The following is a 21336-nucleotide window of genomic DNA, read 5'->3' on the forward strand; positions in this document are numbered from 1 at the left end:
AGGTGGACTAGCACAGTAGAGTAGGTTCCCGAATACACTAGCACCGGCCAATCACAGGACCTCTCTTCCATTTCATTAAATATTCTCCCCGCACCTCACTGAGGGTCTCCTCGTCGAGTCCCTCATCTTAAGTGTTGTTCCGATTCAGACAAAGCAAGTGAAGAGTGTTGTCAGTTTCCCAAACCCTTCCTGCTATAAAACACCACATTTCTAACCATAATATTTCATTATGGAGGTAGTTACACAGCGCTGAGGTAAATTATAGCAATAAAGGAACAAAAAAAGAATGCGCAGAAAATTGCTGCATCAGTTCTGACAGTTTTCAGATGGTATAAATATCATTATCGTTAAATATCGGAACTTCATAAAAATGAATTATGAATGCTTAAAATATGCAAATGGAATCATGAATAACTTTGTAGAAGAAGACCATGTGTCACTTACAGGGTTATCAAAATTGACTTATGAAGATATATAACCCATATTCTCTATAGAGATACTTGTACAATACTTTAGTATTAGGGATTTCACATCTACATGAGAGTAAGCCTATATCATGTTCAGACCTGGGTCAAATATGGATTTGTTTTGGATTCAAATACTTCAAATTCTATGCTTTACTAATCTTGTCTGGCGAATTGAAACCAATGAAAAACCCTGCCTTCTGGTCATATTGTCAGGCTCAACTACACCAGGCAAGATCAACGGAGCACAGAAAAGTATTTGAATCCAAAATAAATACCTCTTTGACCCAGGTCCCGTCATTTTATAGGTTATAATGAGTCGATCCTTAGAGTCGTAGTTTCCTTCATAGACACAAATATGCTTAGTGGACCGTCGATGATCCAATTCAGTGAGCTCCGAGTTCTTTCTAGATGAGAGGCCAAAGCAGGAAGTAGTGCTTAATAATTTGTCCTCTCAGTTTCCATAACACATTTCACTAACATTCATGCAATGAGTCACAGAGGGCAGAGGGAGGGGCAAGTCATGCCTGAGGACTCTGGTATGGATCAATAGCCGCGTTTCCACCGCAGGAACTATACCCCGGAACTAGGAACCTTTTGAGGAACTCAGTGCGTTTCCACCGCAGGAACTAGGGTCTAAATTTAGTTCTGGGGGCTTTGTTTTACCCCCCAAAACGTTCCTGCTCGAGGGGTAGTACTTTCCGAAAGTACAGGAACCTTTTGGGTGGAGCTTGCAGCGCTGAACATTTCTGATTGGTCGAGTACTCGCAACATTTGTGTTGTATTTATTTTCCGCCATTACCCGCCATGTTTGAAAATATGTAGCGGCAAACCAATTTATTTTCATAATAACTTCAAATCAAACATGTATGTTATGCGGCGCAGTAGCCTACTTTTGGTTATAGCCTGTCAACGTCTTGGAATTATAACGTGTGCTCTTCTGTTCTTTTCTTACTTTAGTATTCGTTTTATAAAATGCTAAGCATTCGTGCTGGGACAGCATATTACGTAGGCTACCAAAACATTCAAACGGATTAATTCGGTTGCTGAATATTTTCTTCCGGATTTTCTTTGTTAGCCCGTTGTAATTGACTCAAAACGTTTGATACAGTTATGTGAGGTATGCGGTAGTTCTGCGTAATTAACATTGGTGATACAGTACAAGCAAACTGGAAATCGCCTTCCGCACTTTTTGTCCGGGTAAAATAGCAGGTTAATTCTAGTAATCTTCCCTTTAGCTTTTTCAGACTGCCGTAATTTTACTCAATTTTACTGCCATTTTTCAATTCCACGAAAAGACCAGGAAGACTATGGACTAATTTATGGTGCATAGTTCGCATCTGGAGGGCACACTTCGCTGCTCGGCTAGCAGTAACTTCGAAGGAAAGCAAACGGTGGCTGTACCACTACTAATTTACATTTTCACGCAAGTCCGAGTTTTCGTTCTATTCTTGTCATTTTGCCATTAGCCTATATGGAATTGACGACGAGAAAGTAATCAAACAGCAAATTGTTTACAACGTGTGCATGTTTTCTGCTGTTGTTGCCAGTTATACATATAAATGTGAATGCATTCTGTCGCTTCGGATGTCAAGACATGAAAGCGAATGTTCGCATAAAAACATAATGAATGTGTTTGAGAGGATATATGAAAATCAATAAATACAAAAGTAACCATATATAGTCATTGTTGGTAACCCGTTGTATATAAGTGAAATAAACCCCTTCGGGCTGTCCCGGTTATATGACAGATGGACCGACGACAACGTCAGTGGGCTAATTTGCCTAATCTTCGCGGTACTTGAGACCCCGGTGGAAACGCAGACAACTATTGGCTGCAGGAACCTTTTAGTTCCTGGTAAAGTAGTTCCTGGGACTGAAAGTTCCGGGTAATTTTGGTGGAAACGCGGCTCATGAGCATCTACACCTGTGGTTAAATTCAGCAGGAAGTCATTAAAAGCAACCACCCCCCACCCACCCCTTCCAAATCTCACATGGTACAGTCCACATAGACCTGAATGTAAATGAGAAACCCAAACTAAAGAAGCTGCTCTTAACGCAACAAAGTTGAGTGAGAAACATCGCTGCGGCCTTCTACCGGAGCGTCGTCAGCGCCGGGAAAGCTCTAACGAGATTTCTCCCGTTAATTAATCGGATCGAGCCCGCTAACGAGGCAGCTCTTCTCACTCGGCAGCAGAGGTGTAAAAGGCGAGTGTATTTTCAGCCCGCCAGTGTCATTTCCCTAGACAGACAATTTTTGAATTCCGTTGTCTCCCCTCCTTTTCCGCTCGGGTTCTATGACATCATCACTGGCACGTGTAAAGTACTCCCCGACTCCCCTCCTCCCCTCATTAATTAATAGCCTCCAATCTGTGAGAGAGATTCCTCTGGCAGTCTGTGTGTGGGTTTCACTCATATTGAATGGTTGCGTCGGTTGTGTGGCCTACTGTAAGAGGGCTATGTGCAGGTTCCATGTACGAGACCGTACAGGTTGCTATGAGAGGGATGTGTGTGGTTTTCTATGAGAGGAATGTGAGCGGGTTACTATGTGAGGGATGTGTGTGTGTTGCTATGTGAGGGATGTGAATGGGTTGCTATAAGGGATGTGCGTGGGTTGCTATGTGAGGGATGTGTATGGGTTGCTATGTGAGGGATGTGTGTGGGTTGCTGTGAGAGGGATGTGTGTGGCTTTCTATGAGAGGGATGTGAGCGGGTTACTATGTGAGGGATGTGTGTGGGTTGCTATGAGAGGGATGTGTGTGGGTTGCTAAGTGAGGGATGTGTGTGGGTTGCTATAAGAGGGATGTGTATGTGTTGCTATGTGAGGGATGTGAATGGGTTGCTATAAGGGATGTGCGTGGGTTGCTATGTGAGAGATGTGTATGGGTTGCTATGTGAGGGATGTGTGTGGGTTGCTGTGAGAGGGATGTGTGTGGGTTGCTATGTGAGGGATGTGTGTGGGTTGCTGTGAGAGGGATGTGTGTGGGTTGCTATGTGAGGGATGTGTGTGGGTTGCTATGAGAGGGATGTGTGTGGGTTTCTATAAGAGGGATGTGTGTGGGTTGCTATGAGAGGGATGTGTGTGGGTTTCTATAAGAGGGATGTGTGTGGGTTGCTATGTGAGGGATGTGTTAGTTTGGTTAGGCTTTAAGGAAAGGCTCTCAGGTAATCCTACAGGAAATATGATCAAATGTCAGGAGTCTGTGGCACAGCGATAGATTTGTCATCACCAACATACGTCAGGAGCTCCAACCTAAGATTAGAGCCTTCCAGCTGTTTTTCAATTAAACATTATATCTGGATTGATGAAGAGACAGACCAGATGCTCATAACGGAAAACAGAAAAGTGTAATTACACAGCCAGTCACGGAACACGTGCATATTACAAAATGTTAAACAGATGCTATGTGTCGTACTTTTATACTGATAACAAGGCACATTTACTGTACAGCAACTCACAATTGCTATATCTCAGCCTGGTGTCATCTCTGCAATCTAATGGACCAACACAAACATCTGCCTGTTCACAGATCAAATGTCACACTTCTTATACACACTGAACATTACCTTTGCACACGGCACATACGTCTTATGCTCCAAATGTGTGGTAGAGCAGCACCACAGAGACTTAAGAACAGCTGTAAGATCTGTAAAACCCAAACGACCGGGTTGCACTAAAGCGATTTGACTATGCACTACAGACAGTGTGCACCAGAGATGTTGGTGACCACACGGACACTGCTCTGCGCCCTAATAAAGATGAGAGACTGGCTCTACATGAACATAAGGCTTCTGAGCATGCTCAGTCAAATGTGCTTCACATAAATATGGGGGCATGCAGTAGCAGTCCTGTATAGGAGATTGGCCCTCATACAGCTACAAAATAATGACTCTGGACAAAGCAGCGTGAGGAAAACGTGAGGAAACACAATGGCTGCTTTCCCCGTTTACATCCATTTATAGCACATCGGCTCTCCGTCTTCCTCTTTGTGGCCATAAAAACGTTTGTCGGCAATATTGCTAGTTCCCATGGAGACGCCACTATTTTAATCTGTGACATATGAAAAATACCTGGCAACAATCTCAGGGAGTAAGGACACACCGGTGACCAAACAAGCGAATGCATGCAAACCAGTTGGTTTTTACTCTGTGTCAGCTATAAGCCTTGAAGCGTATGCTGTCAAATAAAAAGAGATGCAGTGTAGCAAATGGGCCAGAGGTGTAGTATAGTGAGTGGGCCAGAGGTATAGTATAGTGAATGGGGCAGAGGTGTAGTATAGTGAATGGGGCAGAGGTGTAGTATAGTGAATGGGCCAGAGGTGTAGTATAGTGAATGGAGCAGAGGTGTAGTATAGTGAATAGAGCAGAGGTGTAGTATAGTGAATGGAGCAGAGGTGTAGTATAGCGAATGGGGCAGAGGTGTAGCATAGTGAATGGGGCAGAGATGTAGTATAGTGAATGGGGCAGTGGTGTAGCATAGTGAATGTGGAAGAGGTGTAGTATAGTGAATGGAGCAGAGGTGTAGTATAGTGAATGCATGTGTGTGTGTGTGTGTGTGTGTGAGAGAGAGAGAGAGAGAGCGCGAGATCTCAGTATTTCATTTGAAATTGAAGGAGAACAACTTCGTTTTTGTATTTTCGCCAAGATAATTGCATTTGCGGCACTTTATTTCTAGCTAAATTATGAATATAAACAAATCTAATGTTCCACGTCTCTGCGATGCTCACATCTGGAGCTATAAAGCCTTAAATGGAACGCCCCCTAAATGGGCGAGATTTGGCATCTGCGCAAAGGGGTTGTCGCACCGTCCTGTATTCTGTTTTTTTTATGGTGAAATTTTCTAATATTTCTCACCGTGATGAAGCAACAGCCCGAACAGTTGTCCTACAAATCAGAAACACTCTTCAGGAGGCAGGCCTGGATGCGTCTCAGCATTTATAGACCATAGAAGATTTCACAAACAGAATCACAGAGGCTACACTGCAAGATTTGTTAGCCTCAAAAAAACAGGACGGAAAGGTTACAGTTTGCTAAGCAACACCTAAAAGAGTTCCACAGAGTTCCAGAAAAAAGGTTTTGTGGACAGATGAGACAAAGATTCACTTGTATCACAGTGATGACAAGAGTGAAGTGTGGGGGCCAAAAGGAACTGCCCAAGATCCAAAGCACCCCCCCTCATCTGTGAAACACGGGGGTGGGGGTGTTACGGTTTGGGCACGCATGGCTGCCACAGATACTTGCTCACTTGTCTTCAGTGATGATGTAACTACTGATAGCAGCAGCAGAATGTAAAGTCTACAGAAGCATCTTATCTGCTCAAGTTCAACCAAACGCCTCTAAAGATTCATTGGATGGTGCTTCTTCCTACTGCAAGATACGAATCCCAAACGTACTGCTAAAGCAACAAAGGAGTTTCTCCATTTTAAAACCGTAAAGATTCTTGACTGGCCATGTCATTCACCTGAATCCAAATGAACATGCGTTCCATATGCTTCAGTGAAAACGTAAGCCCGGGAAACAAACAGGAGCTGAAGATGGCTGCAGTACAGGCCTGGCACAGCATCACCAGAGAAGATACTCAACACCTGGTGATGTCTATGGGTCGCAGACTTCAAGCAGTCATTGGATGCAAATCTACATATACAAACACGTCATATTTGTATGTACGGGTGCATTGCATAAGCCGTAAGAAAAGAAAGAGCCATAATGAAAGGAAGCGTGCCAGGTCGTGATGTTCAAAACGAGTGGTTGCAAACTGTGAAGGGCTCTCCAAACCCCTCTCAGGTGAGTCACTGCAAGGTTAATTGCCAATTCACAGACTATTTTGTGTCATTTGCGGTTCAGAAACCTTCTCATGTCCGAGACGGCGAAAAAAAACAAATTCATCGACCTCACCAGCAGTAATCTGCCCCTCTGAGTGACGGCATTGCTCTTGGGGTTCCTTAGAAGGGGATTATGGGTAAAGCTATCCCCTAGGTCATTGCCCCTGGCAACCGCAGTGGGTCAGCACTGGTGCGCCAGGTTTGGGGGGGGGGGGGGGGGTGTGGAAGGGGATGTCTCCACAGGTCTGAGAGTGTGTGGGAAACCTATCAGTCCCTTACCCACCGGGTCAACGGGAAGAGGGCATTTAATTTAATTCCCCTTCTCGGAAAACCTCTCTGAGACCGTGCTGTGCGAACCATTCCCCTCCCATCTCGGTGGAGGGAACGCATACTGCTCTTTAATGGCTTTCTCTTCCCCGTCGCTTGACCCTCAGCTACCAACTCTCTATCATTTTCAATTTCCACACCCCACATGTAAAACCACGGGGACAAATATATACGGCAAGACGGGTTATTCAGTGAAAAATACATACACAGGGATATCTGGAGCCGAATGTGAGTGTGTGTGTGAGTGAGTGAGAGAGAGAGAGAGAGAGAGAGAGAGAGAAAGAGAGAGGGGGAGGAGAGAGCTGTGTACATAAGAGCTTAGGATAAAGGGAGAGATGAGGCAGAGGGAGGTATGTGATGAAGAGAAGACAGATGGAGTGATGGACGGGGCGATGTAAGGGGAAAGCAGATGATGGGGGGATTAACATGGCGAGAGGACGAATGCAGATGAATTTGGGTACGGCAGGCGCTCTGCTGCCCCCTGCCTGTTGGGCGCAGTTCTACACCGGGAGACTGTGGCATTCACTCACTCGATATTTCACCACCACCCAAGTGCTTTCCGCGGTGGTGATTTACAACAGTCCGCCCCCTGGAAACCTCCGATCCGAGCGAGCGACGGTGTCCGCCATTGGCGCTTCGCCCGCCGTCTTTTCTCTGCCACCCGCTCGCGGTGACGCTGACGCCGCGTCGAAGGGTGGGCGTCGGAAAATGAGCTCTCTCTCGGCCGCGGGACAACGCGACTCCCACCGCCACCGCCGTCGCCGGGACGCGCTCCCGCAGACTGCCGCTCTGAAGCGCCCTCTCACCCGAATGCCTGTAACGACTGGGGCCATCGCTCCATCCATCCATCCATTATCTATACCCGTTTATCATGAGCAGGGTCCATCCATTATCTATACCCGTTTATCCTGGAGCAGGGTCCATCCATTATCTATACCCACTTATCCTGGAGCAGGGTCCATCCATTATCTATACCCGTTTATCATGAGCAGGGTCGCGGGGGGTGCTGAAGCACACACACCATTCACCCACACACTCATACCTATGGGAAATTTAGGGTCTCCAATTAGCCTACCTGTATGTCTTTGGACTGTGGGAGGAAACCGGAGTACCCGGAGGAAACCCACACGGACACGGGGAGAACATGCAAACTCCGTACAGAAAGGCCCCAAGCCGAGATTCGAACCCGCGACCTTCTTGCTGCGAGGCGACAGCGCTACCCACTGCACCACCGTGCCGACCCTGCCATTGCAGAAAAACGCAATCACCTGTATCTCTTCGCCCCCGTCTTTCAGCTTTTGTGCGAATCGCACGGGACGGGGACCGAGAGAGACGACGGGCCGTCGTGGACCCTGCAGGAGATACGGAGAGAGAGACGGGACGCCTTTTGACTTTAACGCCGCGAATCAGCCACAGGGAACCCTTTTATTCGGCTCGACCGGCGTTCGTGAGATACGGATCGCTAAAACAGGCAGCGCCGAGAGGTTCAATGCCTATTTTTAGACGTGTTAAGATAGCGCCTCAGCGCGTAGTAGACACTCTAAACCCAGAGCAACTTTCACAGATTACTTTTTTTTTTTTTGTACGTATAATACGATAGGTAGCCGGCTCTAGGGAACCGAACCCCAGCCGGGACCCGAAAACATAACCACAGAGCTTCGAGGCCCGTTTCACCTCCCGCACTGCCAGCGCCGGCGTATGCTAAGACAGGAACAGTTAGACGCAGGTCTGATTGTGCGCCACCTGTTTTTAGCGAGACGAGCATCCGCTCTCCTCCAGAGGAAGTGATGTCGGGCACAGCGCTTTTTAGCACTCCATTTCACAGGTCGGGCTTCGCTGAGAAATGAGTCACTTTCACGTGCGGCTCAGCAGACTAATGTTCGCGGGAGCCCCATCCGCCGGCGGCCATCGCCGCTTAACGTGTGATGAGGGAGGTAAATAAAGACAGGAGCGAAAGAAAAAAAAAATTCTCTATGATGATTCAATATGAAACAGGACGTAATCTAGTGTTGACTATGGTTATTTTGAGGTTATACCCTCGAGATCCCAGGTACAGCGTTCTTGCCATTTACAAGGATGAGGTGACTCATTCTGCTATTATACTTATACATATTTTTTTATAAATTAAATAACATATTAAATATCCATCCATCCATCCATCCATTATCTATACCCGCTTATCCTGAGCAGGGTCGCGGGGGGGGGGAGGGTGCTGGAGCCTATCCCAGCGTGCATTGGGCGAGAGGCAGGAATACTCCCAGCGTGCATTGGGCGAGAGGCAGGAATACACCCTGGACAGGCCGCCAATCTATCGCAGATATTAAATATATTAAAATAAAATACTTTTTTTTCCACTCGTATCTACTGTATGTCCGCTAGCGCAGTTTAAGTCGCCCCTGCCAAAGAAACCAACGTTCCGGAAAGGAAACGACAACAAAGCCAAAGCTGAGCGCGCTGAGCCTAGCAGCGAACTGTAGATGCAGCTCCGTGGTAACAGAGCTTCCCCAAAGGGGAAGAGAACGCCACCGTCAGTGGGTCCGGGGCAGACAGACGTAGCATCGCCGTCAGGACCTGTCTGCTTGCATAGCGGCTGAGGGGGCGGGGCTGTCACAAGCCATCGGTCGCGGCAGGCATCACAGCAGCGCATGGGCGCAGCGCTGCATTCTGGGACTTTCGTAGGACCAGTGCAACCGAGTTGTTTCCAAAAAACTGGCTTTGTGATTGGTTCGTTGGAGTGGTCAAAGCCTGACTTCCTAGATGGGGACAGGAGCCTGTTCCCCATTGGTTTTGACTGTAGAGGACAAGCACCATATTGATGTAGACCGTTGAATTTCGTAGTTATAATTATCAGAATCTTTATTTACTATTCATTATCTTTCATCGGCACCTCTATCCATGGTGATTTATTGAAAAGAGATTCCATTTTATAGAATATTAAAACAAACAACAGATACGTACCGCAGCGGTTCAGATTCAGGAACTTTGAGGGCTGTCAACTGTAATATTGGAACTTTTCGTAAACAACAGAGTTTTAACAGAATTGTCTCTGTAATTCAGTTCTGCTACATCTGGTTTTTCCCTGGAAATTCATTTGGGTTTTTTTCACTCACAATTCAAGGACATGGGAATCTGTGACGATAATTTCATATCACAAATCTATATTCTGCCATTAAAATCCCTTTTTGCTCTTAAGGCACAGGGATTAGTGTCTCAGGATAAAAAATTGCATCCTTGTGGTTTTAATGTCAGTTTCATAGCTACTCTACTACATTTATCTTCTGATTTCACCATAAGTCCTCCTCTCTTTGTTGTGGTCCCACTCACGGCAGATTGACCTAGAGTGTAGCCTATATGGCAAAAACATTTTAAATCAATTTTTAAACATATGTTTAGTTGGTCAGGTCACAGAAAATATCATCAATCATTAAGTTAATCCTGGGCTCAATAAGTTTGGGTAAAACTGTTCTCTGCTGCTTTTTGGCTGGACCGCAACAGCGGGCCAGCCCTACAAACGCGAATGTCTGTGACTGAGTGACTGAGTGAGTGATGAAGTTACACCATTGGTCGGCTGGATCACGTGTGTTAGGTCCAGCCATATACTGGGTTTTGACCTGGTCTTGTCTGGAATTGATTGGACAACAACCAGCATCCCTGGGTCTTAAATTCATTTACAATTCTATCACACCTCAGAGGAGACGTTTTGATGGAGACGGCTGTCAATACCGTGGGGTTAGGTTTTTCCCTCTTTTCATCCTCTTGACATTTGTGTCACTTTTTGAACAAAGAACTATATAGCTGGTTCCAATATTTTGGGGGGAGCACAAGTCACAGCTCGTGGCGCCAGGACGACTGTGATGTTTTATATCCTGGCGGTCTCGAGCTGGAAGCAGTTCGAAGCGTCGACGACCACGCGGGACCTGGACCCACCCCCACCCTTCAACCTTGACCAAATTTCGTGGCCAGGACCAGTCCCGTGTTCAGCACACGCGATAGTACAGCCTGTTTTTCCCTACGCGTACGCTTTTTTAAAATCTTTATTGCCTCGGTGCGGATTGGAAAATTGCTGCTGGGGACTGACACGGATTTCGCGCTCCACTGCTCTGAACTACGGAAAAAGTTAAACGATTACAAATACTGTGACATTTCAGTCTCTACGGTTTATCATTTCACTGCTTCACAAAGCTGTTTGTAAACCATATCGACCTCTTCAGAGGATATGATTGAAGTGTGTTACGGTGCAGTCCTATAGCACTTGGCAGTTTACAGAAAGAACCTGGTAGTGAATTGTCCAGTCCTGAAACTAAAGTAACCACAGCTCATTGTTCAGATAGTGAACAAAAAGCTATGTAGTCGAAATGAAAACCATGTCCCATTCATCCACCTGTATCAAAGCTATAAACCTTTTAGTTATTTAGACATGATTTGAATTAACAATAAATAATTTACTGTCACGTTTAATAAATGCATATTCAATAACTGTAGATTATTTGGGACCTTTACATGAAAAACTACAGCACGTAACATCACCAACTACTAAGTCATATTAACACGTTAAATTCTGTTATAGAGCATCGTATTTTTATGCATTGTTCATTTAACATAAACTACATGTCCCAAGACGATCTTAAAAACAACGCTGTTCTGCGTATTTCTTGTACACAAATACGACTTCGCTGATTTTTTTTCTCTGAAAACACAGGGCAAGACGTTCCCATTGATGTTCCACACAGCGATTAGCAAACAGGAGTACACTTACCAGTAAGTAAACGAAATCAAAAGCCAGAGAACCCGGTGTGGTTTTATTTTAAGCTGTTGTCATTTCTTGAAACAAAATATTTACTCTCCGTTTTTTTCGTTTAACCAACAGGCGCACAATACCCAAAAACAGTCCACGGCATCTTCGTCCTCGATGGCTGCGCTTACTTGTAGTTGTACAGTGCACGAAAAGGGTACCAGAGAGGGGACGGTACCAAAGTCAAACCAAGAAGGGGAGTACGACAGCCCGACAATGCCTTTCATTGCAAGAACCCTGACAGACGTGACAAAAATGACCCCATACATCCAAAACATTGACTTTTTAGAAGATAAACTTTTGGAGTTCTATGACAATAAATAAGCAAACGCTTGTATTTCGTCCCGTTTGCCCTCGAGAAAATGCTGCAAACATTGCTCCAGTATTTCCAAGAAGATTATGGCGGCTTGCCTTTTCATGTGTACTACTGATGACTATCAACAGGTTGTAGAAGCATGTAAATAGCGAGGCATACATGCAGTGCGTTGAGGATGTAAACAATGTAGTGTTTTCAGACGTTGTTTTTTGTTGCAGAAAACAGTAATGATAACCCGTGATTCTTTTGAAAGTGTATATTTTTGCTTCATGTTATCCTAAACAACTCAGCTCTTCATTGGCGGTAACCTATGTATTCCTGTACTGCAGTCAGAGCGTATGACCTGTATGACGCTGTGTAAATATATAGGCTATTGCGTGTGTGCAGATTTCACAATTGGTAGCAATTTATCCATGAACGATATATATTTTTTTTAATGCGTAGGCCTAATTAAACACTTGCCAGTGAAGGTCTAAATAGCATATTTTGATTTTTGATGGCTGTTTATAAAAACTCACCACCATATCCTATATCACTATATCAATTCTAATATTATCCATGATGTCATTTATCAGGAATCAGTTCAAACAACATTGAAACATAATGCAATGTGATTTTGTTCACGTGATTTCTGAAATTTTGTTTCCCATCTTTCCATGTCCTGTGTTTGTTTGGGGTTATGACCTTCACATAATTATAATTTACACAATCATTCATCAATAATTCGTTTTTTGGCCAACGGAAAATTAATAAATCTTCAATTGTCGAAATAAAAAAAAGTTCACTTTTTCACTTTTGATTTTCTCTTTTTTGAGCTTCTTCTGTATATAGGCTACAGCTATGGTGTTTTTCTGATATCCTTATTCACCCCTGTTTTGTGCTTATTCGTTTTTTGCATCCTTATTCATTTTTGTTCTCTGTTTTAAAAAAAAAAACTTTACTGGTTTTGAAGTGTATGGTAGTCTACAACAAGAATGGAAATTCAGACACCAAGCCCAAAACCTGGCAGAAGGAAGACCAAAATTACAACAACAACAACAAAAGGTCTGGGGCCAAAGATAATATGTTTAATTCATCTGATTTAATTGGACACCTTTTCAGTTCTTCTGGCAATTAAGTAAGAATTATTGATGTATTTTGACTGGTAGAAGTGACCCTAGAAACGGTGATGTTTCTCAACATTAGCGCAATGATAGCGCAACTCACGTCCGCAGACATATTTTAGCTGGCACCACCTGCGCATGCGTCCTACTAAACGAAGCAACTCCTGCGCTTGCGTCCGACTTAACGTCCATGAGTGAGTGAGTGACCACAATTTGCCACCCATAGCCCACAGCGGCAGTCCTGCCTGCCCGCCTTGGGAAAAAGCAAGAGACGTATTACTGGCCAGTTTCCTTTTCATGTTAATTAAAGATAAGAGGTCATGCTTTCACTGTTTGTTTTGTTGAAACACACGTGTGCCATGCTTTGTAAAACAAAATCATCCAAAATTATGACAGAAACACCTTACGTAGTCTCGCAATGCGAGGAAAAGACAGTAGTCATTAAGAAGTAGCTAGCCTACCCCTAAAACGAATAGTTTTGTGTACGGAATATCTGTGGAATTCTCTGTGGAGGTGTGGCCTGGTCATAGCACACGGAAGAAACCAAGTGCGTTTCCGTGTTTACGACTTTCTTTCCAGCAATTTTTCTTCTGAAAGTTACTTTTAAAACAAGAAGATGGGCGCTTGTATGGCATTGTGTTCGCTGGCCAGCTGTGTGAGTATAGGCTAAAGATGGCATTAATTCTGCGTATATTTCGTATCAACGTATCCACTTAGCAACGGAGGTTACTTAGACTCAGTGAAACGTATTTCGATTATATGTGAACAGTCCCCGAAGTCAGCAACATGTATCAGTTGGTTAATTGGCTGCATTTGGTATTATTTTCAAACTGCGGCCGAATTGTGCGAAAAAGTTCAACAACTCCATAGCCACCTGCTTCCCAGTATAAAATAAGAACAAAATTATTGACTTCACTTCTTCTTGACTTAAAGATAGCCTACTTGGACTGTTGCTGTGTATCTCGGGAAATCACGCATTTGTATGGTGGACAGACGTGTATAAGAGGCTATTAACAATTTGTGATCTGACCTACAAGATTAAATTACCTACGAAATCCTCGCAAATTCGATCTCGACTCGAAATGCAACTAATTTTCAAAGGCTGAGTGTGCGTCGGATTTTGAAAATGTTGGAATGGAGCTGTTGAAATATAAGCTTGTTGCCTAAAATTTCAGTACAGACGCGTATTTTAATGACATAATTCAGTTAAAATAATTTTAAGCATCGCACCACAGGCCGTGTTTATTCGTCGATAGGATTATCGTAGATTTAGACAATTATGGCAGAGTTTTTCTCCTTGTCCTACTTTGCAAAGTGCTCACGATTCCATTTTTTTTTTTTTTACAAGTTATGCCACACCAGTTTTACCTGTATTCTACTAGGCGCCTTCCTGGTTTGTTGAACTGACATATTTATCGAGTAAAACTTAAGTTGGGGATTCTACTTTCTCTCATCTTGCTGTAAAGTTGAGAGATTACAGAAATCGTAGCTCTGCATGAATATACTCTGCATTAAAATAGCGCATTGCAACTTAGAATTTTTAAACCCCTCCCCTAAAGCACACAGATGAAGAATACAAGGCGACGTCAGGCGTTTCGTCGGGTATAAATCTGAGTAATGCTACTGCCATTTCAACAGTATTTTACTGTGAACGATTGTGTGGTAGGCTACAGTATCTGAAAACACTGCATTCTGTGGTCGCGATAAGTCCAGCTGGTGAGGAACTAGCTGAAGCTCGGTGGATTGTCCTGTTGGATTGAACCTCACAATGTGGCCGGAGCTTCGGTATGATGCTGGGGGCCCCCGCTGCTCAGTTTGGACCTGATCCAAGTGGGACACAGATGGGGGTTGGGGGGGGGGTTGGGGGGGGGGGGGGGGGGGGGGGTTGGGGGTTGGGTATAGGTTTGCCAGGCCCTGTGCTATTTTCACTTTTTGAAAACGTTTTGTTCACTTGAAGGGAAACAGGATAACCGTAGTGGACAGTGCACACATTTGAATGAGCTTGTGTGATGAATAGCACATCCCCTGCTCTTGACCTCTCCCCCTCTCCCCCCCACAACTCATTGGCAGGGTTGCCCTAATTTCTCCCTCTGTCTCCCTTCTTTCTCACCACTGTTGTTTTTTCACCCCTCTTTTCTTTTATCCCACTTCACCTGTTCTTGATCCTCTTCACTTCCCTTCATTTTTGTTCCACTGCCATCTCTCCCCCTCTCTTTTTTGTTGTTGCTGTTCTCACTTTCACTTTCCATCTCTCCCTATTTTTACTCTCTTCCTCGCATACTGTCGTTCTCTCATTCACCGTCCAACCAGGCCTCGTGTCTGTGTGGCTCCGCCCCCTGCCTCCTGTCCGGCTGCTGCCCGTCCACCAACAACTCCACGGTGACGCGACTGGTCTTCTCCCTCTTCCTGCTCCTGGGCACCGCCGTGTCCATCATAATGATCCTGCCCGGCATGGAGACGCAACTGAACAAGGTACCAGCCGGCCCCCCTGGGGGCACTGACCCCCCCTCTCCCCCGCACACACACACACACACTTTATACCGGTGGTCTCCAACCCTGGTCCTGGAGAGCTACAGGGTCTGCTGGTTTTCATAGTGACTCTGCACTTCATGAATCAATTAGAGCAGTTGATTACACAGTTAACTCAACTCACCTGGTGTCTTGGGTTTCAATTTGGTGCTGATTTTGGGGTTGAAAACAAAAACCAGCAGACCCTGTGACAGAGTTAGGGTGTGAATATCGCCATAGTGCAGCGCAGGCCTTGATATCCATCCCTGTGTTGAGTTGTGTTGTGTTGTGTTGTGTGTGTGCGTGCACGTTTCAGATACCGGGCTTTTGCAAGGGCGGCACCTCCATATGGGTGATCGAGAACAAGGTGAACTGTGACATCATCGTGGGCTACAAGTCCGTCTACCGCATGTGCTTCGCCCTGGCCTGCTTCTTCTTCCTGTTCTGCCTCCTCATGATCCGAGTGCGCAGTAGCAAGGACCCCCGCGCCCACATCCAGAACGGGTCAGTTCCGCCGCCGCCGCCGCCGGCCACTTCCTGCCGAACCGCGCGCGCCTCGCCGTCGCTCTCTCCGCCGGTCGCGGAAGAGGCGTCGGATTTTAACGTTTCCCCCGCCGCACGGGTCCTGGTCCTGGTCAAGTTCCTGGTCAAATGAGGGGTTGCATCTGTTGCACATATGCGGCCTACTCCCAGATTCATCATTTGTTATTATACAAAATTCCCCCCTTAAACCAAAGAGTTGTGTAGAAATGCCGTATGCAATAGTCTTAGTCCCTTGTGAAAATAAGTAAGACTGGCTCACAGACTTTGGATACGCTAGACCCTTTATGCCCCATGAGTTAATTCTACCGTGCCTAATTAGGAATTAATCAGTAGCCTGAGTAACCAATCAGCAGTCATATCTGTAAAAATACAGTGTGAGCTACAAGATTCTGGAATGGAAGCACTGTTGCCCGGCAGCAGCCGTCATAATCAAATTGCCATGGTAACTTTTGTTTTCGGGCACCGCCTTACGGTGGGGGGAATGGAGGATGTGTGCCTGGTTCTTTCAGGTGTGTGCCTCTGTGTCCTGCTGTGTAACCCGCAGTGTTCTGCTCCTCAGGTTCTGGTTCTTCAAGTTCATGATTCTGGTGGGAATTACAGTCGGGGCCTTCTTTATCCCTGATGGGATCTTCAACACAGGTACTGCCCAGACCCCTGGAGCACATATTCAGTGGTCTTGCACTGTCCCCTGCTGAACAACTAGCCAGACATCATTACATTACATTACAGGCATTTGGCAGACGCTCTTATCCAGAGCGACGTACAACAAAGTGTAAAACCATAACCAGGAACAAGTATGACGAAACCCCTAGAGAGAAGTACCGGTCCAAGTGCAGGGAACAACCGCATAGTTCAACTTGGACCCTGAAGGTTAAACTGATTAATACTAACACAAACGAGAACAGCAACAACGCAATCTATGCAAAAATACAAGCAGTAGTTAAGACAGGTGCATTAACTAAGTCACCTACGAAACAGGTACCTAGTTACAACCCTAAGCTTACAGTCATTTAAGAGATTACAGGGAGGTAGGGAGGGATGGGGAGAGGTGCAGCCTGAAGAAGTCTTCAGTCATCGCTTGAAATGGGTCAGTGTCTCAGCTGTTCTGACCTCCACGGGGAGGTCATTCCACCATGTGGGGCCAGAACAGACAGGAGACGTGTTCTGGAAGAGCAGGTGCGAAGAGGGGAGGTGCCAGGCGTCCTGAGGTAGCAGAACGGAGGGATCTGGCTGGCATGTAGGGCATGTCCACTTTAAGGAGTTCGGTAATGTAGCGAGTAGCAATGAATGCAACCGAGTGCTTTTCACAGATTTTATTAAATATTAAATTTGGACGGTTCGAAGAGTTCAAATACCTGCTTGTTTAAATAAATAAATAAATAAATAACAAGACTGGTGAAACAGGAAGGTGTCGAGTGTGGTGTAATTCTCTGCGAATATCACAGCTGATGTGTGAGCAATGTCCTAACCACCACACAGAGCACACCTGCAATAAATGTGCCAATGGGAACATCAGAATGTGAGACATCCAGTGCAGTGTGATAAAATAGGATGTGGCCTCACGCTCATGTTTGGAAATGAATTGCAGGCTGGTATAGTTCAGCTGTTTTGTTAAAAGGAGGTCGATTATTTTTGCTTGTACTTTATCTATCTTTATCTATGCTAAATGAAGTGTAAAATAAATTTGTTTCCAGTTCCAATTTGTTTCTTTATAAGCCATTTCAAGCTGCATAGATATTGCAAAATGTAGGGTAAGAGTGCGGTTGTGCTTTTCTGTGGTCAAACCCCCAATCTTCAGAAAGAGAAAGATGGTTGGAAATTGCCGTTTAAACTATGAAGTGTTAAGCAAGAGCAAACTCCAAACTGTATTTATATATCAGATAGACGCAGGTCTGGCTACCTCTGCAGAAAGGTGTGAAGCTTCTGCTCTCATCCAATTACAGAGGCTCTGACATCATCAGCTGCTGCTAAGCAACCCACCCTCCCAGATCTAAAACATACGTGTTTTTAAATTGCTAAAATTCCAGTTTAATTACCACACAGACGGAATAAAACAAGCAAATTTGAAATCCATCTTGGCTTCATAATCAGGTTTATGGAAATTATATCTCATACAGAGTCCTTCCGCAAGCTTTAATTTTATTGGAGGAAAGACTACACACAGAGAAGCCATTTGTCTTTCTTCTCTCCTCCTCAGTGTGGTTCTACTTTGGTATGGTGGGCTCCTTCATCTTCATCCTCATCCAGCTCATCCTCCTCGTTGACTTTGCCCACTCCTGGAACGAGGCCTGGGTAGGAAGAGCTGAGGAGGGCAACAGGAAGTGCTGGTTTGCAGGTACGTGATTGGCTCGCGCTGTGAGCCAGTCACACGACGGCACCACGTGCTGTCTGGTTATCGATATCGAACGCCCGTGCCAAATGTGCCCGGGCTCGCTCTTTTCCTTCAAAATTTCGAAAGTAAACGGCCTCTCTTTCTCTCGTTCTGTCCGTCACAGGCTTGCTCTTCTTCACCATTCTCAACTATGCCCTGGCGTTTGTTGCCATGGTGCTGTTCTACCTGTTTTACACCCAAGCCGACGACTGCACCGAGCACAAGGTCTTCATCAGCCTGAACCTCATCTTCTGCGTCGTCGTCTCCGTCATCTCCATCCTGCCCAAAGTGCAGGTGCGACACGTTCTGCTCCCCTTATTTCCTGTTCCTGTCTCCCCCTCTCGCTCACCCTCTCCATCCACGTCATGTTGAAAGTAGCTTGAAAATCAGTAAACTGAGGATCTCTTGCAGTGTGATGTTGGGAGAATATTGAATCATAACTCAAATATTTTCCTTCAGATAGTGTTATTATATTACCCAGGATTCCGACACATCCTGGAAAACCTGGATTTTTTAATGCAGTTTTCCCATCATGGAAAATGTGCAATCCCCCCCCTCCCCCTTCCCCATTGCGCAATCACATTCCATCACCCCCCCCCTCCCCCCACCCGGTCCACAATCATAATCTCCCCATCTCCCACGATCACAATGTATGTTACAGGTGTAGGTCACATACTGTACAATGTCCTGGATAGAGTGGGAATCCTGATTAGCCAACATCTTGCATCAACTCTCCTGTGGTCGAGCAGGCCACGTATGTAGGTGTCTCTGTGTATTTATGCATACGTTTGCGTTTGTGTGTATGTACATTTTTTGTGCGTGCGTGTGTGCGCTTCTGGTGTGTATGTTGTTGTGTGTGCTTGCGTAAAGGTGTGAGACCTCGGTGAGTGTGTAAACGTCCGCTACACGTGAAGAGGTCCCACCCCAGAGCTTCAACAAGGGTGCCGCTAGTCGGCTGGACACTCTTGCCTTTATCTCTGTGAGCTAATGGACATAATCCTATGAGCTAATGGACTTTGCACATAATCTATTTATGTGCAAAGTGGCTGGAGAGGGCCATGGAGACCTACTTTTGTTTGTGTGTCTGTGTGTGTGTGTTAACAGTGGGTTAACTTCCTGTGTTACAGGAAGCTCAGCCACAGTCTGGCTTGTTGCAGTCCTCCCTCATTAGTCTGTACACCATGTACGTCACCTGGTCTGCCATGTCCAACAACCCTAGTAAGTGCCACAAACTTTTAGCATCTTTAAACCTCTAAAATTGAGCCCTGGGTTCCTTTACTGTACACATATAGCCCCCTTCACTTGACAGATTCATTTTTCCTGACCTCTGCTCCACCACCCCCCCCCCCCCAGATCGGAAGTGCAACCCCAGCCTTCTCAGCTTAGTGTTCAACTCCAGCAGCACCACCCCGGCCCCTACCGTTGCCCCGGGAGAGATTCAGTGGTGGGATGCGCAAGGCATTGTGGGATTGATCATCTTCCTTTTCTGCACCCTCTACGCCAGGTAACGCCCGCCAGGAGGTGGTTGCTCTCCACTGCGGGATGTTATGAAACCAGCCGGGCGTGGTCGCAGACGACTCCTTGGCAAAATGTTTGACCTGGGGGGTGGGGGGTGGGGGGTGGGGGGTGGGCGGTGGCAGCATTGGAGCTCAGTCACGGTCACCATCAGCAAGGCCGCGTCTGCCTCTGATTGGTCAGCTTTGCGGTTCGCATTTTGTTCCTAAAAACGGAAATGGCCAAAGCACTTTGCGTCCATGGGTGAAGAAGGCAGAGAGAGAAGAGACAGCGTTCCTACGGTCGCGCCGAGCACGTTTTGCCGGATCAAGTTATATTGTCTGTTTCTCGAAGGCAAAGGGTAATCTAAAAACGAGACATCCGATGGGCCGGAGCGACAGCCAGTCCCACCTGCTTGCTGTGCTTGCCCCTCCTCCAGCATCCGCTCGTCCAACAACGCCCAGGTGAACAGACTGATGCAGACGGAGGAGAGCCAGGGGCTGACGGCCGTGGAGGCGGGGCCGTCGGAGGACGGGGTGCGGCGCGCCGTGGACAACGAGGAGGACGGCGTCACCTACAGCTACTCCTTCTTCCACTTCTGCCTCTTCCTGGCCTCCCTCTACATCATGATGACCCTCACAAACTGGTACCAGTGAGTATCCTGACTCCCTGACTCCCCAGCCGGTCTGGTCTCGCCAACTTGTGGTGCTGGTGCACGGTGTGAGCGATAAGAAAGCTCTTCTTGAGTGTGTGTGTGTGTGTGTGCGTGTGTGTGTGTGTGTGTGCGTGCGTGCGTGTGTGTATATCCGAAACACTATCACATTATTTCCCAAACATGGGGATTGTGGGATACCGAGGTGTTCTCCTCCCCCGCAGTCCGGACGCGGAGTACCAGGCGATGCAGAGCTGCATGCCGGCGGTGTGGGTGAAGATCTCCTCCAGCTGGTTAGGCCTGCTGATCTACCTCTGGACCCTGCTGGCCCCGCTCATCCTGCCAGACCGAGACTTCAGCTAAGCACGCACCGTGTGTGTGTGTGTGTGTGTGTGTGTGTGTGTGTGTGTGTGTGTGTGCGCACGCGCGCATACTTGAGTGTGTGTATATCTGAGTGTGCCCATTGCCCACATACAATACAATACAATACAATACAATAAGCTCTTATGTAGTGCTCTTTATGCATACATCCCAGGGCACTTTACAAAAATAAAATAAAATAAATAACATAAGAAGTCAAAACTAAGAGGAATAGGCATGCATGAATACATACATGAATAAGTGTGTGCGCGTGTGTGTGTGTACCTGTGTACACATGCACATTCTTGAGTGTGTGTATATCTGAGTGTGCCCACTGCCCACATACATGAATGAGTAGGTGTGTGTGTGTGTGTGTGTGTGCGTGCGTGTGTGCGTGCACGATCTGGTGGGTTTGAAGGATATGGAACAAACCCTGACCTGACGCCGTGTTTTTGTCAATAGGGAAAGATTCGTTTTTTTCTTAATCACTTTTCTTTATTTGTGTACAACACTGAAGTTTTAACCGGACACTACTGTCCTCTGATGGCTAAAACGAGAGCAATTTAGTCAATTATAACTTTAAT

General features: G+C 46.0%; 2 protein-coding genes and 1 long non-coding RNA gene across 4 annotated transcripts in view; 2 read left to right on the forward strand and 1 right to left on the reverse strand.

The window, feature by feature from the left end:
• The window catches only part of LOC118234305 (cAMP-dependent protein kinase inhibitor beta-like), an 18021-nt gene extending 6515 nt beyond the window's left edge, over positions 1-11506 (reverse strand). Inside the window, exon 1 of the mRNA XM_035430748.1 lies at positions 11370-11506. The gene's annotated coding sequence lies outside the window, so the exon portion shown is untranslated. The remainder of the gene's footprint in view (positions 1-11369) is intronic.
• LOC118234308 overlaps positions 1-12513 on the forward strand; it is a 25162-nt gene extending 12649 nt beyond the window's left edge. Inside the window, exons 4-5 of the long non-coding RNA XR_004766647.1 lie at positions 11313-11371; positions 11481-12513. This is a non-coding gene — a long non-coding RNA (uncharacterized LOC118234308). The remainder of the gene's footprint in view (positions 1-11312; positions 11372-11480) is intronic.
• An 809-nt stretch (positions 12514-13322) lies between these two features.
• LOC118234300 (serine incorporator 1-like) lies at positions 13323-21130 on the forward strand. 2 transcript variants are annotated; one of them, XR_004766644.1, is made up of 11 exons: positions 13323-13479; positions 15135-15296; positions 15649-15836; positions 16435-16514; positions 18073-18210; positions 18371-18540; positions 19374-19464; positions 19600-19750; positions 20180-20392; positions 20617-20808; positions 21111-21130. XR_004766644.1 is itself a non-coding variant. In XM_035430741.1 (10 exons), the coding sequence occupies exons 1-10, from the start codon at positions 13441-13443 to the stop codon at positions 20753-20755; spliced, it is 1371 nt and encodes a 456-aa protein (XP_035286632.1). In that variant the 5' UTR covers positions 13323-13440; the 3' UTR covers positions 20756-20810. The 2 variants fall into 2 exon arrangements, 1 of the variants encoding a protein (XP_035286632.1); XM_035430741.1 differs by lacking the exon at positions 21111-21130 and having other exon boundaries at positions 20617-20810.
• Positions 21131-21336: the final 206 nt, after the last annotated feature.

The sequence above is a fragment of the Anguilla anguilla genome, chromosome 8, assembly GCF_013347855.1.
Source record: "Anguilla anguilla isolate fAngAng1 chromosome 8, fAngAng1.pri, whole genome shotgun sequence".
Taxonomy (NCBI): Eukaryota; Metazoa; Chordata; class Actinopteri; order Anguilliformes; family Anguillidae; genus Anguilla; species Anguilla anguilla.